Below are 18132 nucleotides of genomic sequence, written 5' to 3'. Positions count from 1 at the left end.
CTCCTCCTTCTCCCCTTTTCCTCCTTCTCCTCCTCCTCTTCTTCCTCCTCCCCTCCTCCCCCTCTTCTCCTCATCATCTCCCCCTTCTCCTCCTCCTCCTCTTCTTCCTCCTCCCCTCCTCCCCCTCTTCTCCTTCTCCTCCTCCTCCTCCACCTCCTCTTCTTCTCTTCCTCCTCCCCCTCTTCTCTCCTCCTCCTTCTCCCCCTTCTCCTTCTCCTCCTCCTCCCATGGCTAAGGCAGGGCTAGAATTCACAGTCCTTTGTTTTCTATCCCACTCCCTTAACCACTGGACCAAACTGCCTCTCTTAACTGTGTCACGCCCCTTGTAGGCTCAGAGTCTAATCCTTTACACATCTTCCCCTTAAAAATGGCGAAAAACGGAAATGAAATTACGGGCTTTCAGGAACACCTCCGCGTCTGGCCCGTTGCCCACCATTGATGGTTTATGGGCCCCCCTAGGAATGTGGGGAGCGGGGGGGGGGGCGATTTGCTGCAAGGAAAACAAATAGGGATTTTCCACACTAGAAGAAAATGCCCTCTAGTGAACTCGGGACGAGGACCAAATTTGGCGGAAGGGAATAAATCTCGGAGGGGAAAAAAGATTTATCTAGTTTTTTTCCGACCTGTCAAAATTCACCCTCGGTTCCAACCTGGGTTGTGTGACTCTTAAGCGAAAGGGATCACCGAGGACATCTACGTTTGTACGTCTTCCAAAGTGTACAGAGTTACTCTCTTTTTTCCCTTTTCTCTTACAGAATCACATTATTTTATTGCTGGACACAACTACGGGGGCCGTGAGCCGACTCACCCTGTTACCGGATATCCAGGCGTCGCATAAGGGAACATCCTGGTGGGGAGGAAAACAGGAGGAGGTAAGACATCTCAGTCACCTGTCTCAGCCCCCCACTTACAACCCCTCGTTTAGTGACCGTTCAAAGTTACAACGGCACTGGGGGAAAAAAAAGGGACTTTTGATCGAGAGATCAAAAGTTCGCTTTTTGATCACGTGATCAGAATTCAGAGGCTTGGCAACTGGCATGGACTTACGACGGTTGCATTGTCCCGAGAGTCACGCCATCTCCTTTTGTGACCTTCCAACAAGCAAAGCCGGATTCGCTTAACGACCGCGTTGCTAACTTAACAACTATAATAATAATAATAATAATAATAATAATAATAATAATAATAATAATAATAATAATAATAATAATAATAATAATAATAATAATAATAAAGTTGGAAGGGACCTTGGAGGTCATCTAGTCCAACCCCCTGCTCAGGCAGGAAACCCTACACCATTTCAGCTGCAAATGGCTGCAGACAAATGGATGGATGGACGGCATGAACATAAAATGAAATACAATAAAGTAAAGTATAAAAATAATAAAATAAAGTAAAGTAAAATAAAATATAAAATAAATGAAATATGAAATGAAATGAAACTAAAAAAATAAATACAATAAATATGAAATGAAATTAAAAAAATAAAAAATACAATAAATATTAAATGAAATTAAATTAATAAAATAAAATAAAATAATAAAAATACAATAAAGTTAAAAAAGAAAAGAAAAGCAAATATAAAAGAAGAAAAGAAAAGAAGAAAAAATAATAAAAGAAAATAAAAAATAATAAAAGAAAATAAAAATAAAATAAAATAACACAGCAACAAAATAAAATAAATTAATATAATTCTGTTTTTTTAAAAAGGCAACGTGGCCCTCTTTTTGAACCTTCTGAGTTTTTATAGATCTTAAAAGATCCTGGTTTGGTGCCCATCCGATCTGTGAACATGTCACTGTGGAAATAAAATAACGACTTCAATCCATCTTGTTACGGGGATTAATTGTTGCCTGTGGGGCGAACAAAGCCTTCATTAAACAACTAGGACTCCTGGCTGAATTATGGGAGGCAAAGTCCATCCATCTTAAAGTTGCAAGGATAAGTTGTTGGTGTATTTTAGTTACCGTCTTTAAACACAGTTCTGCATCTGGATTTCGTAGAAGCCTTCAAGACGAGTTCTTTTCCCGTAAGGGGTAATCCCCGGATCCCTAAAATCCCGTATGGATTTCCCTTTTTCAGTGTCTTATCTGAGTACACGAGTTTAACGAGCAATTCCGGTACCTTTCCCCCTAATATGACACTGTTGTGTCTTAAGCTTCTTTAAGGCTTAACATTCCTCCTTACACAATCCTGCGGCTTCACACTTCGCCCCTTATTTGTTCAACTTTAACCCTGCTGAGTGAGGCTGTCTTAAGAAGGGTTATTTGTGGAGACACGTAGTGGAATTTCTTTTCTTTTTTTTTTATAAATGTTTTATTGAGTTTTATAAGGCTAGGGAAGGGATAAGATCGGTATGGATATTGGATGGGGTTAGGGGATGGGGTTGGGATAAGGTTAGGGGTAGGTACAATAGTGGGGTTACCCCCAATAAAAAATTCAACGCTTTAGCAAGCAGACTATCGTCCGGGTACAAATATTAAATGACAGTAAATAATAATAATAATAATCATCATCATCATCTTATATATAAATAAAAATGTAAATGTTCGTTTGTTCAAAATCTTAAATCTCCGAAAGTTCTTCACCGATTGCTTTGAAATTTTGACACAACGTTGCATTCGAATATGCGCGTGTTTTTATATACCTATATTATATAGATGTCACACCTGTGATAGGTAAAAACATGCTTTTTTTGAAAAACAGCACCATCTGTTGGACGTAAAAGCAACACACGCTTTTACCAGACTGAGCCACAGCAACGCATGGCCGGGTACAGCTAATAATAATAATAATAATAATAATAATAATAATAATAATAATAATGATAAAGTTGGAAGGGACCTTGGAGGTCATCAAGTCCAACCCTCTGCTCAGGCAGGTAACCCTATATCATTTCGGACAAATGGCTGTCCAGTTTCTTCTTAAAAACTTCCAGTGTTGGAGCATTCACCGCTTCTGGAGGCAGGTTGTTCCACTGGTTAATTGTTCTCATTGTCAGGAAGTTTCTCCTTAGTTCTAGGTTGCTTCTCTCCTTGATTAGTTTCCATCCGTTGCTTCTTGTCCTGCCTTCAGGGGCTTTGGAGAATAGCTTGGCTCCCTCTTCTCTGTGGCAGCCCCTGAGATATTGGAGTTATAATACTAAACAGTTATAATCACTCATAATAATCATCATAAAAGTAAAGCTTAATTAATAAATATCATTCATCCTGTTAAACTTCACCGTCCTTTCTCGTTCTATCGTATTGCTAACCATGGATAAAAATTTTCCCATGTTTTGAAAATAAACTGAATCTTCTTTCTCTTTAATCTCTAAAGTTAGTCTACCCATTTCTGCACATTCTAAGATTTTCGGGATTATAATCTGGTCAGGTGGTAAATTTTCATTTTTCCCAAAATGGGGGAAATATTATTCTCGCAGCTGTTCAATACATGCAATATTAAATATTCATTCACGTAGTGACATTTCTTAAGACAGGTTACAGGTCTGAGTCAGAGAGGACTGCAACCGTCGTAAATACGAGTCCGTTGATAAGCGTCCGAATTTTGATCACGTGACCACCGGGATGCTGCAACGGTCGTAAGTGTGGGAAATGGTCATAAATCACTTTTTCCCCGATGCCGTCGTAACTTGGAACCGTCGCTAAGCGAACTGTCGTTAAGTCCAGGACTGCCTGTATTTTATTTAGCAGAGAGAATAAGAAATGGGTTGTTAGCACTTCTGGGGTCGGACCGTGACGTTTTTCTCCTCCGTGTTAAATCTGTGTTGAAGAATCTTTTCCTAGAACAAGCCAAGTCTCCATCTTGTAACAAAGAGGTTTTAAAGCTTTAGCGCAGTGGTTCTCAACCTTTTTAATGCCGCGACCCCCAACCGGTCGTAAGTCGAGGACTAAACCGGTCGTAAGTCGAGGACCAAACCGGTCGTAAGTTGAGGACTAAACTGGTCGTAAGTCAAGGACTAAACCGGTTGTAAGTCGAGGACTACCCAACTGGTCGTAAGTCAAGGACTTTCCCTGCCCGGGAGCGCCACGCATGCGTGGTTCCGCCCCCTGCGCCGGCCGAGGCGTAGCTGGCAAGCGGCAGAGACAGAGCAGGCCGACCACCAGCTGGCCCAGCCCAAGGGAGGTAAGGCAACCGCCGGAAAAGGGCGAAAAAATGGCGGACAAAAAAAATGGCGGACAAAAAAAATGGCGGACAGCCTTGCTTGGCGACCCCCGTGAAATAGTCGATCGACCCCAAATGGGGTCCCGACCCATAGGTTGAGAACCGCTGCTTTAGCGAATGGGACAATTTGACCAAAGAACCGTCATTGATTATTCTGTCTTTTCCTCCTCCTCCTCCTCCTCATCATCATCCTCCTCATCACCATCATCATCACCATCATCATCATCATCACCCGCCCCCCTCCTCCCAAGAAGACAAGTCACAAAATGTGCAAGGAATTCGCGCATAAGAATTGGCTGGTGTTTTACAAAGAGGAAGGGTAAGAATGGATTCCTTCTTTTTGTATACTTGCAGATGCCTCCTGGGGTTCTCCTGAATCTGATTTTTTAAACATTTTTATCTTTCAGGAGCTATCTTACTGTGATGGATGTCCTGGAGGGCAATGCCCACACCATCTCCCTGCCCATCAGTCTCAAGTCTGTCTTTTTAGTGGCCGAAGACCGGTGGCTTCTGGTGGAAAATAAAACCAACCAGTAGGCACAACCTTTCTAATAGCATCATCTTACATCATCTATCAGGGGTACCATCTACCTTGGCTCTTTTATGACTCGTGGACTTCAACTCCCAGAATTCCTGAGCTAGCACAGCTGGCTCAGGAATTCTGGGAGTTGAAGTCCACGAGTCATAAAAGAGCCAAGGTTGACTACCCCTGATCTATCTAATCAGTCTCGGCCTGTTGGAGAGCTTTGGGTTTCAGCTCTCAAAATTCCCCAACCAGCCATGCTTGCTTTGCTGGCTGGGGAATTCTGGGAGTTGAAGTCCACCCCTCTTTAAGAAGTGGGCAGGGTTGAGAAACACGGTTAGGTTAAATAGCAGATATAGCTCTTCCCCTGAGCAGAATTGGTGCATGATTTGGGGAGGGGGGTATCTTCCTGGACTTGAAGCTTCTGCTCAAGGAGCAGCTGGTAACCATGGCTGGCAGGGATATGTGCCCAAATAATAATCACTGATTTCTGGATTAGAAGACCCTGCTCATTATCATTCATGCTTAGTTAATGTCCTGATTGGGCTACTACAAGGGTCTTCAAACTTGGCCCTTTGATGACTTGTGGACTTCAACTCCCAGAATTCCTCAGCCAGGCACACGTGCCTGGCTGAGGAATTCTGGGAGTTGAAGTCCACAAGTCATCAAAGGGTCATAGTTCCCTCACGCTGGCTGAGGAATTCTGGGAGATGAAGTCCACAAGTCATAAAAGGGCCAAGTTTGAAGACCCCTGTCTTAAATCTAACAAACAAAATGGAGGCTGGCTGAGGAATTCTGGGAGCTGAAGTCCACAAGTCATAAAAGGGTCATAGTTCCCTCACGCTGTTTGAGGAATTCTGGGAGTTGAAGTCCACAAGTCATAAAAGGGTCATGGTTCCCTCACGCTGGCTGAGGAATTCTGGGAGTTGAAGTCCACAAGTCATAAAAGGGCCAAGTTTGAAGACCTCTGGGCTACTACAATGTGTTCTACGCTTAGACTGATTTCAACGGACCCCAGAAATACAAGAGTGACAATAATTTCAACGAAAACAGGGTCACCAATAATAAAAGTAACTGAATTCAACGTTTAATACCGTGTTGAATTGTGCCCTGGAGAGTTATTGTGGACTTCAACTCCCAGAATTCCTGAGCCAGCATGGCTCAGCTTGGAAACCTCTCCCTTTCCCCTCAGCGTGGCTGGCTCAGGAATTCTGGGAGTTGAGGTCCATGAGCCTTAAAGTTGCCAAGATTGAGGACCTCTGATATAGGGCAGGGGTAGGCAACCTTGGCCCTTTTATGACTCGTGGACTCCAACTCCCAGAATTCCTGAGCCAGCATGGCTCAGCTTGGAAACCTCTCCCTTTCCCCTCAGCGTGGCTGGCTCAGGAATTCTGGGAGTTGAAGTCCACGAGTCATAAAAGAGCCAAGGTGGCCTACCCCTGGCCTAGTTCCTATTGGGGACTTGACTTCCCCTATTGGGAAACCAGCAGAAGTGGGGAAGAATCCTGCCTGCCACTTTAAAGTCCCTGGGGGAAAAAAGACAGGATATTAAATTTGGCCAATTTAAATCTGCCATTTAAAACACGGATAAATTCCTCCTGATTTCCAGGAAGTACCTGTTGACTAAGCCACTACACCTGGCTGTGGAAGAGACCGGCATCTGCCAATTACACCCACTGACCGAGGAACCAGGAGAAACTGGATTTGGACTAACCACGGGTATGGAATTTAAAACCGAATTGTCGGCATCTTTGGGGTGGTTTTTTTTCCCGTTGTCTGCATAATTATGGGATTGTAAAGTTTAAGAAGACATGGCTTCATAGGCCAGTGTTTTTCAACCTGGGCCCCTTGAAGATGTGTGGACTTCAACTCCCAGAATTCCCTGGCTTGCTGGCTGGGGAATTCTGGCAGTTGAGGTCCACAGAGGCTGGCTAGAGAATTCTGGGAGTTGAAGTCTACAAATGCTGGCTGGGGAATTTGGGGGGTTGAAGTTCACACAGTCTGGCTGGGGAATTCTGGGAGTTGAAGTCCACACTTGCTGGCTAAGGAATTCTGGGTTCTGAAGTCCACACAGGCTGGCTGGGGAATTCTAGGAGTTGAAGTCCACGCTTGCTGATTAGGGTTATCTGGGGGTTGAAGTCCCCACGGGCTGGCTGGGGGATTCTGGGGGTTGAAGTCCACACATCTTCCCCTTGCCAAGGTTGAGAAACAGTGACGTAGGCAACACCTAGTGTTCCCTTTGCGGCAGTTTTTACAGTACAGGATTAAAAATAAAAAGAGTCAGATAAAGTTGTGAAAAAAAGTAAAGGAGGGTGTAGCAAATGGAAATAGCACCTTTCTGGCTTGCCTGAAAATCCCAAATGAGACGAGCTTCTCATCTCCAGAGAAGCTGAATTAAGTGGGCGCCTCCGAGTGTGGCTGGCGGAGAAGCTTGTGGAAAAAAATTAAAATCTTTCCTGCTAATTTGCCAGGAGAAACAAAGTCAGCTAAAAGATCAAAATAGGCGTTGAAAAGTGGCTTTTATTTAAAAGGCCGGCAGATGCTTTGAAAAATAAAACAAATTGTTCTCGACTTACATTTTTTTAGCAACAGTGCAAAGGTACAAGAGCCCGAAAAAAGCGACTTATGACCACTTTTCCCACTTGCGACCCTTGTAGCATTCCCCCCCCTGGTCGCGGGATCAAAATCCAGTCGCTGGGCAACTGACTCGTATTTACGACGGTCGCAGTGTCCCCCGTGGGTCACGTGATCCCGTTTGGACACCTCCTGACCAGCTAAGTCAGTGGGGGAATCCAGGTCCTCTTAACGACCGCGTTTCTAACTGAACGATGACAGCGATTCCCTTAAACCACCATGGCAAGTGAGGTCGTAAAACGGGGCAAACCTCATTAGCAGCAGAATGCTTCATTTAGCAACGAAAATTTGGGCCTCCGTCGCGGCCGTGAGCCGAGGACCGCTGTCGTCGCACACCTCGCTAACCGAAGTCGAGCAAATGGTGTTGAGATACTGTAAATCAGTGGTCTTCAAACGTGGCCACTTTTAAGACTTGTGGACTTCAACTCCCAGAATTCCTCAGCCAGCCCTCAGGGCTGGCTGAGGAATTCTGGGAGTTGAAGTCCACAAGTCTTAAAGTGGCCACGTTTGAAGACCCCTGCCGTAAATCCACCGCCCTGTTTCATCGAAAGCCTATTCCGTTTCATTTTAATTTCTTATCGATTGTGGAGTGCCCGGTTTCGTTCATCGGAACGTCGCACGCACAACGACGAATGTCCGCTTCAACGCTCTCGGGACAGGGAGGCTAATTTAAAACATTAAAGACAACAAAAACAAAACTGAAGGTAATCTCTTCCAAAAAAATCTGTTCCGAGAGATGTTCAGATTGAATAGAACAGAAACTATTTATTTATTATCGTGGTTTTTAGTATCGCCTGTTCACTGCCCTGAGTCCCGTAAGGGAGATAGGGCGGTATATAAATTTTAATAATAATAATAATAATAATAATAATAATAATAATAATAATAATAATAATAATAATAATAATAATAGTAATAGTAATAGTAATAGTAATAGTAATAATAATTCCTTTGATTACTCCTGAACTATAAGTAACGCAAGCCATCAGCCCGCCGATTGCTTCGATTGACGATTTAGAATAGATCCAGATGATCTCTTGTGTTAGTTTGTTTGTTGTGTTCTTCTTCCCAGTCCTGGAAAGCTACGTGCCCCGGGCTGTTTCTCGGGATCCGCTGTCTTCCGAGAACTTAAGCCGAGCCATTGAGCAGAAAATCAGCGCCCCCAACCGAGTCTTCTCCAGCCAGGAAGATTACGCGACGGTGGTGATTGGATTCCCGGATCTCATGGTAGGCCTTTGGGTTTTCCTTCCTTTGGGTTTTTTTTTTTTTTTGAAAGTTCTGCAGCCCTGATTACGTGCTTTTCCCCTGGGGGTCGGGAAGGTCGACCTCGTGCCTGCTCTGGGATGCCTCGTTTAGACAAAGGATGGAATCCGGGCAAGTTGTCCGGCATCCTGAAATATATTTCAATTAAAAATCCTGGAGAAATTCGTTTGTAAACTGAAGGGATTAAATTAAGGTTTCATCGGTTTTAAAATGGCTTGCCTCTGCCTTCCTTCCTTCCTTCCTTCTTTCCTTCTTTCCTTCCTTCCTTCCTTCCTTCCTTCCTTCCTTCCTTCCTTCCTTCCTTCCTTCCTTCCTTCCCTCCCTTCCTTCCTTCCTTCCTTCCTTCCTTCCTTCCCTCCCTCCCTTCCTTCCCTTCCTTCCCTCGTTTCCTTCCTCCCCTCCCTCCTTCCTTGCCTTCCTTCCTTCCCTGCTTTCCTCCTTCCCTCCCTCCCACCTTCTTTCCTTCCCTGCCCCCTTCCTTCCTTCCCTTCCTCCCTCCCACCTTCCTTTCCTCCTTTCCTTCCTTCCTTCCCTCCCTCCTTCCCTCCCTGCCTCCCATCTTCCTTCCTTCTTTCCTTCCCTGCCTCCTTCCTTTCTTCTCTCCCTCCCACCTTCCTCCCCTCCTTCCTTGCCTTCCTCCCTTTTTCCTTTCTTCCCTCCCTCTCCCACCTTCCTTCCTTCTTTCCTTCCCTGCCTCCCTCCCTCCCTTCCTTCCTTCCTCCCTTTCTTCCCTCCTTCCTTCCCTCCCACCCACCTTCCTTCCTTCCTTCCCTCCCTCCCTCCTTTCCTTACTTCCTTTCCTCCCTCCCTCCCACCTTCCTTTCCTCCTTTCCTTCCTCCCTTTCTTCCCTCCTNCTCCCTCCCTCCTTCCTCCCCTCCCTCCCTCCCTTCCTTCCTTCCTCCCTTTCTTCCCTCCTTCCCTCCCACCCACCTTCCTTCCTTCCTTCCTTCCCTCCCTCCCTCCCACCTTCCTTCTTTCCTTCCCTGCCTCCTTCCCTTCCTTCCTTCCTCTCTCCCTCCCTTCCTCTTTTTCTTTCTCTTTCTCATTCTCTTTCCCTCTTTCTGTTTCATTTGATTTTAACGGGACACAACGCCACTTAACCGCCACGCGCGCCTTGTGCACCACAGTCCCCCAACGAGGTCTTCAGCTGCAAGAGAGGCTCCCCCCTGAGCAGTCGACCACACTCACCTGCTGACCCGCTTTATTACGGGAGAGGGAGCCGAGGCGGCACGGCAAAGCACAGCAATTGTGTCACCCTGGCTGCCGCGAACCAGGTGGTGAGGATCTTGGCCCCGGGAGACGTGCCTCTGAAGGAGCTCTATCCGAAAGGTAACACAACGTCTTCTTTTCCTTGTGTCCTACATTCCTCAGGTCTCATCTAACTTCTTCCTCAGCCTTTCCCCACCTCATAGACACGAAGTCCTCCACTTACAAGCATTCGTTTAGTGACTGTTCGGAGTTTCAAGGGCCCTGAAAAAAGAGAGTTAGGACCGTTTTTCACACAAACGTTGCAGTACCTCCACGGTCACGTGATCAAAATTCAGACAGTTGGCAACTGGCTTGTACTTATGACGGTTGCAGCCTCCCCAGGGTCACGTGATCCCCTTTTGCTACTTTCTGATAAGCAAAGTCAATGGGGGGAGCCACTTAACAACCGTGTTACTGGCTTAACAACCCACCACACACACACATATACGATCCAGAGAAACAACACAGGTCTATTAACCCCAATGCTGAAAAGGTGAGTCATTTGTAGTTTCCATTTCAGAGGAATTAAGGATTGGAAGCCTCTGAGGTCATGAAGGGAAAAGTCCTATGTTCAAGCCATCGAAACACAGTGTTTGTGCTCTTTATAATCTCTTATTGTCAACATCAGATGTTTTTGCTTTGACAACAGTTACAAATGCAACCATTTTCTTCTTATATCTTACTTTTAGATGATGCGGGGGGGAGGAATGTGCATGAGAGTTTAGGTAGACATAACAATACTGGGCCTAGCGTGAGAACCAAGGTTATTGAAACAAGAGATGATAAGAATTGGCGGGTGGAGAACTGGAGGGAAAGCCTGCATTTCAAACTAATTGGGGAATGTGATTTATGACTGTTAACTAGAGGAGGTAATTGTGCTTGGATACTGTGTGCTCAGGGGAGGGGAATTCAGTTTTTGGCTTCAATTGTGTTAGTGCCGATGTTATGCTACTCGAATAAAGATTCTTTAAGGTAAACAATGCCTGGAAGTTCTTTGGAGAGTTTCATCTGTCGAAACCATGACACTTATGCTGGGGGAAAACAGAACCTTGAACTCATTTATCTCAGCGTCTCTCTCTGGATGTTCCCCTTTTTTTTTTCTAGAGCTGTTAAAAATGCTCCTTAAATACGTTTTCCAGCCAGCCCTCGCGATGAGTAGTTGAAGGGAAACACATCTCAGGCTTGATTAACCTTTTATTCGTGTATATTTATATTGCCGCTGTCAACCTGCCTCCTTTCCTTCCCTTAAATATCTTAACCGCAGAAATAATTCGAGTTACAGGTCTTCCTTGATTTACAACCACAGTTTCTGGTTGATAAGCGAGACAGTTAAGTAAATTTTGTCCCGTTTTACAACCTTAAGTGAAACACGTAAGTTGTTAATTTAGTAACAGGGTTAAGTGAATCTGGCTTCCCCATGGACGCTCCTTGTGAGAAGGTCACAAAATGGGATCACGTGACCCCGGGCCTCTGCAACCGTCATAAGTACATGCCAGTTGCCAAGCCTCTGAATTCTGGTCACGTGACCCGGTGGATGTTGCAAGGGTCGTAAGTGTGAAAATCGGTCATAAGTCACGATTTTCAGTGCCGTCGTATCTTTGGACAGTGATTAAATGAACTGTTGTAAGTCAAGGACTATCTCTTTATATATTTCAGCATTCAACTGAGTAAAATGCCTGCCTTTATTAAGTTTATTTCCTTCCCTTATATAACTCGCTGCGGGAATAATTTGTGAGTTTTTTCTATAATTTCCAGTACCCCGCCTGATAAAATGTATTACGCGGCAGAGGTGTGATTTATTGGGATGATGAGTTAGGACAGTGGTTCTCAACCTGTGGGTCGGGACCCCATTTGGGGTCGATCGACCATTTCACCGGGGTCGCCAAGCAAGGCTGTCCGCCATTTTTTTTGTCTGCCATTTTTTTGTCCGCCATTTTCCCCCCTTTTCCGGCGGGTGCCTTACCTCCCTTGGGCTGGGCCAGCTGGTGGTCGGCCTGCTCCGTCTCTGCCGCTTGCCAGCTACGCCTCGGCCGGCGCAGGGGGCGGAACCACGCATGCGCGGTGCTCCCGGGCAGAGAAAGCCCTCAACTTACAACCGGTTTAGTCCTCGACTTACGACCGGTTTAGTCCTCGACTTATGACCGGTTTAGTCCTCGACTTACGACTGGTTTAGTCCTCGACTTACGACCGGTTGGGGTTGCGGCATTAAAAAGGTTGAGAACCACTGAGTTAGGATGATAAAACCTCTCCCAAACTTTTCTGCTTGCAGATGTGACGCCTCCCGAAACCGCTGGATACTTGGAAATTGCAGATCTTACAACCAAGAAAGTGAAATATATACCTATTCCCAGGTAATTCTTATTTCGTTCTGCAAAACGGCTCACATCAACGATGGGGGTTTGCGGGATCTACAGAAAAACGTTGTTTTCGATAGTTTTTTTTAAACAACAACAACAACAACAACAACCCAGAAAGTGCTACAGTTTACACAGCGGCTTCTTTTGGTTTTTCAGATCCACGAATCTGTCTCCGTACACATCCTGGCTAGCCACGATTTCAGACACGGACGCGTTGTTGGCTTCACTGGGGAAAAACGGAGTGGTGACTGTAGACATGGGGGGCAACGTCAGACTGTGGGAAACCAATCTAGCAAGCCTGGAGAAATCCCTCCAAGAATGGAGAACCATGATTGGCCAAGAAGATGGCAGGCCCGTGCAGGTGAGAAGAAGGATTTTGAATATTAGAGACTCCCTAATGTTTTGCTTGGAAACGAGAGCAGAGTAGGAAATAATTTCCTGGAATAGAGTACAGAGGAGAGGAGAGGAGAGGAGGGGAGAGGAGAGGAAAGGAAAGGAGAAGAGAGGAAAGGAGAGGAGAAAAGAGGAGAAGAGAGGAAAGGAGAAGAAAGGAAAGGAGAGGAAAAGAGAAGAGAGGTGAGGAAAGGAGAAGAAAGGAGAGGAGAGGAGAGGAGAGGAGAGAGGAGAAAACAGGAGAGGAGAGGAAAGGAGAGGAGGACAGGAGAGCACGGGGTTGGACTAGTGGACCTCCAAGATCCCTTCCAACTCTGTTATTCTGTTTTCACACTAGAGTTTTGTGCAGGACATCTTTTCAGCTCTGACTTTACCTCTGGAATTGTGAACCCTCACCATCCCACCAAGATCTGAAAATTGACAGACTCTCTCTCTCTCTCTCAATATTTCTCTCTCTCTCTCTCTCCTTCTCTCCCTTTCCTTCTCTCCCTCTCCCTCTCTTTCTCTCGCTTTCCCTCCCTCTCCCTCTCTCTTTCCTTCTGTCCTCTCCCTCTCTCCCTCACTCTTTCCCTCCCTCTCCCTCTCTTCCTCTCTCCCCCTCTGTCCTTCTCTCCCTCTCTCCCTTTCCTTTCCCCCTCTCTCTCCCTCTCCCTCTCCCTCTCTTTCTCTCGCTTTCTTCCCCTCTCTCCCTTTCCTTTTCTCCCTCTCCCTCTCTCTTTCCCTCCCTCTCCCTCTCTCTCTTCCGCTCTCCCCCTCTGTCCTTCTCTCCCTTTCCTTTTCCCCCTCTCTCTCCCTCTCCCTCTCTTTCTCTCGCTTTCTCTCCCTCTCTCCCTTTCCTTTTCTCCCTCTCCCTCTCTCTCTTTCCCTCCCTCTCTCTCTTCCTCTCTCCCCCTCTGTCCTTCTCTCCCTCTCTCCTTTTCCTTTTCCCCCCTCTCCATCTCCCTCTCCTTCTCTTTCTCTCGCTTTCTCTCCCTCTCTCCCTTTCCTTTTCTCCCTCTCCCTCTCTCTTTCTCTCCCTCTCTCTCTTCCTCTCTCCCCCTCTGTCCTTCTCTCCCTTTCCTTTTCCCCCTCTCTCTCCCTCTCCCTCTCTTTCTCTCGCTTTCTCTCGCTTAGAGGGAAAGGAAAACTCCCTCTCCCTCTCTCTCTTTCCCTCCCTCTCTCTCTTCCTCTCTCCCCCTCTGTCCTTCTCTCCCTCTCTCCTTTTCCTTTCCCCCCCTCTCCCTCTCCCTCTCCCTCTCTTTCTCTCGCTTTCTCTCCCTCTCTCCTTTTCCTTTTCTCCCTCTCCCTCTCTCTCTTTCCCCCCCTCTCCCTCTCCCTCTCCCTCTCTTTCTCTCTCTTTCCCTCCCTCTCCCTCTCTCTCCCTCTCTTTCTGCACGTTAGACTTAGAAGCATTTTCTAACAAAATAATTGCTTCTCGGAAAACATCATCATTCCACATCACTCAGACCCGATGGGGTGATTAGGATGCAGAAAGCAAAGACTCGCCTCCTGTGCGGTGTTTTGTGTTTGTCGGGCCTCGCACACCCCTGCTTTGGGAGTCCTCAAATGCCTTTCCTAGGTCGTGAGAGAGAGAAAAAGGGGGAAAAACCCAAAATTTCTGCCGGCCTTTTCATCTTTCTCGGCTGGTCTGTCTCGTTCTTTCTCTTGGTTATCGAGTGGCGTTAGCGCCCTCTGCTGATCACAAAGATGAATATCCTCGAAGCCGCGATACGGGTCGTCCTCGCCTTACGACTGTAATCGAATCCAGAAATTCAGCCTGAATCCTTGCCATGTTAGTCAAGGGGCGAATTGCTCTTGGTTTCAGTTCTTGGGGGTTTGTGCTTGCGCTAGTAAGATTTGCCAGGTTTCATGTTTATTGTAATTTTACATCACCAAAACGTGTTGGGATAAAGTTTAGGCTTTAAGGTCACAAGCGACGCCCCCCCCCCTCAACACAACCTCAAATATTAGAGAATTATGCTCTGATTTGTAATTTTGGCTTCCGTTTAACAGCCACTTACACATGTCGAATTCCACGGAGTTGAGAGGAAGAGAACGAATCACCTGGCCAGGTCAAGCACCTGCAATGTACTTGTTTTAGGGCAGGGGTCTTCCAACTTGGCCCTTTTATGACTCATGGACTTCAGCTCCCAGAATTCCTCAGCCAGCCTCCATTTTGTTTGTTAGATTTAAGACAGGTGTCTTCAAACCTGGCCCTTTTATGACTTGTGGACTTCAACTCCCAGAATTCCTCAGCCAGCCTCCATTTTGTTTGTTAGGTTTAAGACAGGGGTCTTCCAACTTGGCCCCTTTATGACTTGTGGACTTCAACTCCCAGAATTCCTCAGCCAGCCTCCATTTTGTTTGTTAGGTTTAAGACAGGGGTCTTCCAACTTGGCCCTTTTATGACTCGTGGACTTCAGCTCCCAGAATTCCTCAGCCAGCCTCCATTTTGTTTGTTAGATTTAAGACAGGGGTCTTCCAACTTGGCCCCTTTATGACTTGTGGACTTCAACTCCCAGAATTCCTCAGCCAGCCTCCATTTTGTTTGTTAGATTTAAGACAGGGATCTTCCAACTTGGCCCTTTGATGACTGGTGGACTTCAGCTCCCAGAATTCCTTAGCCAGCCTCCATTTTGTTTGTTAGATTTAAGATGGGGGTCTTCGAACATGGCCCTTTTATGACTGGTGGACTTCAACTCCCAGAATTCCTCAGCCAGCCTCCATTTTGTTTGTTAGATTTAAGACAGGGGTCTTCCAACTTGGCCCTTTGATGACTTGTGGACTTCAACTCCCAGAATTCCTCAGCCAGCCTCCATTTTGTTTGTTAGGTTTAAGACAGGGGTCTTCCAACTTGGCCCTTTGATGACTTGTGGACTTCAACTCCCAGAATTCCTCAGCCAGTGTGATCAAACCTGATTTTTTTACCTTTTTTGGAGCAATTGTTGAGCATACGTCACGGGGATTAAGCAGATCCATTTTATTCGAGGGCCGGGTTTTTTTGTTGTTGTTTTTTTTGGGCAGGAAATAAAAATAAACGCCGGAAAAATGAAGCGAAGAATAACGTGATCACTAAATCACTAAAAAAAATAAGGGGACAGTGGAACGCTGCAAACGGTTGCAAAGGCAGCCTGATTGCCAAGCCCCCCCCCCCAAAATGCTATCCCTTGACAGCTGGGTCTGGGGTAGCCATTAGAACTTCAGAACTGGGTCATAGATACCTTTTCAGGGGTCCGTAGAAACTTCGAACAGTGGCTAAGCCACCGGTCGTTAAGTGAGGAGTACCCATAGTTCTTAAAATTGCGGTTTCGGAGTGGAGAGGCAGAGACTCACGCAGAGAAGATGTTTCAGGAATGAGACACCTTAACAATTGCAGGGACTCCCTTAACAGCCTTGGAAGAAAAGTCGTAAAATGGGAAGAAAAGACAAAAGACAAGACAAGAGAAAATATGGAATATAGAAGAGAAGAGAAGAGAAAATATGGAAGGGAAGAGAAGAGAAGACAAGAGAAAGTATGGAAGGGAAGAGAGAAGAGAAGAGAAGAGAAGAGAATCTTTATTGTCATTTTTACAATGAGCACACTGGCCCACATTTTAAAAAATCTGCCTTTTTCTTCTTTCACAACAACCCTGTGAGGTGATTTGGGCTGAGAGAGAGAGAGGGGAGGGGACCATTTCTGTAGAACCTGTTCATTGATGCATTGGCCCATGGTTCTTTTAGGCCAAGGAATTACTACTCCTCGGTCAAGGTTGTCCCATGTCTGTCTCCTAAATGTGGCCAGATGGATCCTCCACTAATTCTTGCATTCCCTCAAACAGATCACCATCCAGAGAGACAGTGGCTTGGACGTCAGGTCCCCTAAACATGGGAAGATAGACGCAGACAACGCCCCCCATGTTGGAGGAAACACTTGGGCTGGTGGGACAGGTACAAGATCATTTTTTCATTCCTGTGCGTGTAGCTTCAACCTGATTCTGTGGCATAAAGGACAGTTGGGTTTGGGGTCCTTGGTGCCCTCTGAACTTGGTGGGTTCCTTGCAGATGTTTCATGACCAGTCTAGGTAACATCATCCGTGCTAGGAGGGCCTGTTTCTCTGATGATGTTACCTAGTTTGGACATGAAGACAAGATTTGTAGCTCAGTGTTGAATCGGGAGGCTCCTGAGCTTGGTGGTTTTCTTGCAGACATTTCATGACCTAACTAGGTAACATCATCGGGTGATAGAAGGGAGGGAAGTATGCAGAGAGAAGAAGGAAGAAGGAGGAGGAGGAGGAGGAGGAGGAGAAGAAGAAGAAGAAGAAGAAGAAGAAGAAGAAGAAGAAGAAGAAGAAGAAGAAGAAGAAGAAGAAGAAGAAGAAGAAGAAGAAGAAGAAGAAGAAGAAGAAGAAGAAGTACTCTACTACTACTACTACTGTGGGATGCTTGATGATCTCTGAGCTTAGTGACCCAACTAGGTAACATCATTGGGTGATAGAAGGGAGGGGAGTATGCAGAGAGGAGGAGGAGGAGGGAGAAGGAGAAGAAGGAGGAGGAGGAGGAGGAGAAGGAGAAGGAGAAGGAGAAGAAGAAGAAGAAGAAGAAGAAGAAGAAGAAGAAGAAGAAGAAGAAGAAGAAGAAGAAGAAGAAGAAGAAGAAGATGATGATGATGATGATGATGATGATGATGATGATGATCTCTGAGCTTGGTGGTTTTCTTGCAGACGTTTCATGACCAAACTAGGTAACATCATCAATGCTAGAAGGAAGTGGAGTTTGCACAACTAGGCAACATCATCAGTGCTTCAGTGATGATATTACCTAATTTGGTCATGAAACGTCTGCAAGAAAACCACAAGCTCAGAGGACACCAAGGTCCTCACAATTCAACCCTGAGCTACAAATATTGTCTTCTGTTGGTACAATCGAGTCTATCAACGTCTCCAGTAATTTCCTTGCTCTACTTAAAGCCTTAAGGCTCCCAGGCCTGGGTTGTGCAAAATCCAAATGGCCACTAGGTGGCAACCCAGAGAGACCGAAAACGTTCACCCTTTGCTGCCACCTAGCTTTCGTTCAGAATTTGCAAGCTGGGCAAATGAAATAAGCAAACGGCTGTCCACTCCTGGTCAACAGCGTGGTTGGGAATTCTTTTCCAGGTGGGAGAGACACCGCAGGCTTGGGAGGCAAAGGGGGTCCCTATCGGCTGGATGCCGGTCACCAGGTGTACCAGATCTCTCAAGCCGAGAAAGACGCGGTACCCGAAGAGGTGAAAAAGGCCGCCAGAGAGATGGGCGAAAAGGCCTTTAAGCAGAGGTGAGCCTCCCTGTTTCTGTGTTTGCATTCCCCTCTCTTTAGTGCTGATTCCTTCCTTCCTTTCTTCCTTCCCTCACCCTTCCTTCCTTCCCTCACCCTTCCTTCCTTCCCCTTCCCTTCCTTCCCTCACCCTTCCTTCCTTCCTTCACCCTTCCTTCCTTTTTTTCCTTCCTTCCTTCCCTCACCCTTCCTTCCCTCACGTTTCATTCCTTCCCTCACCCATCCTTCCTTCCTTCCTTCCTTCCCTCATCCATCCATTCTTCTTTCCTTCTTTCCTTCCC

At 46.1% G+C, this 18132-nt stretch overlaps 1 protein-coding gene across 1 annotated transcript in view; it reads left to right on the top strand.

The window, feature by feature from the left end:
* The window catches only part of VWA8 (von Willebrand factor A domain containing 8), a 105359-nt gene that overhangs the window by 64094 nt on the left and 23133 nt on the right, over nt 1–18132 (top strand). Inside the window, exons 30-39 of the mRNA XM_015811056.1 lie at nt 756–872; nt 4419–4483; nt 4572–4697; nt 6297–6428; nt 8404–8548; nt 9713–9914; nt 12103–12184; nt 12347–12551; nt 16381–16489; nt 17695–17851. Coding sequence (XP_015666542.1) covers nt 756–872; nt 4419–4483; nt 4572–4697; nt 6297–6428; nt 8404–8548; nt 9713–9914; nt 12103–12184; nt 12347–12551; nt 16381–16489; nt 17695–17851 — 1340 coding nt within the window. The remainder of the gene's footprint in view (nt 1–755; nt 873–4418; nt 4484–4571; nt 4698–6296; nt 6429–8403; nt 8549–9712; nt 9915–12102; nt 12185–12346; nt 12552–16380; nt 16490–17694; nt 17852–18132) is intronic.

Source organism: Protobothrops mucrosquamatus, unplaced genomic scaffold (genome assembly GCF_001527695.2).
Source record: "Protobothrops mucrosquamatus isolate PMUCROS unplaced genomic scaffold, P.Mucros_1.0 scaffold28, whole genome shotgun sequence".
In the NCBI taxonomy this organism is placed as follows: Eukaryota; Metazoa; Chordata; class Lepidosauria; order Squamata; family Viperidae; genus Protobothrops; species Protobothrops mucrosquamatus.
The sequence above is the reverse complement of the archived record's forward strand: the minus strand, read 5'-3'. Positions and strand labels throughout refer to the sequence as shown.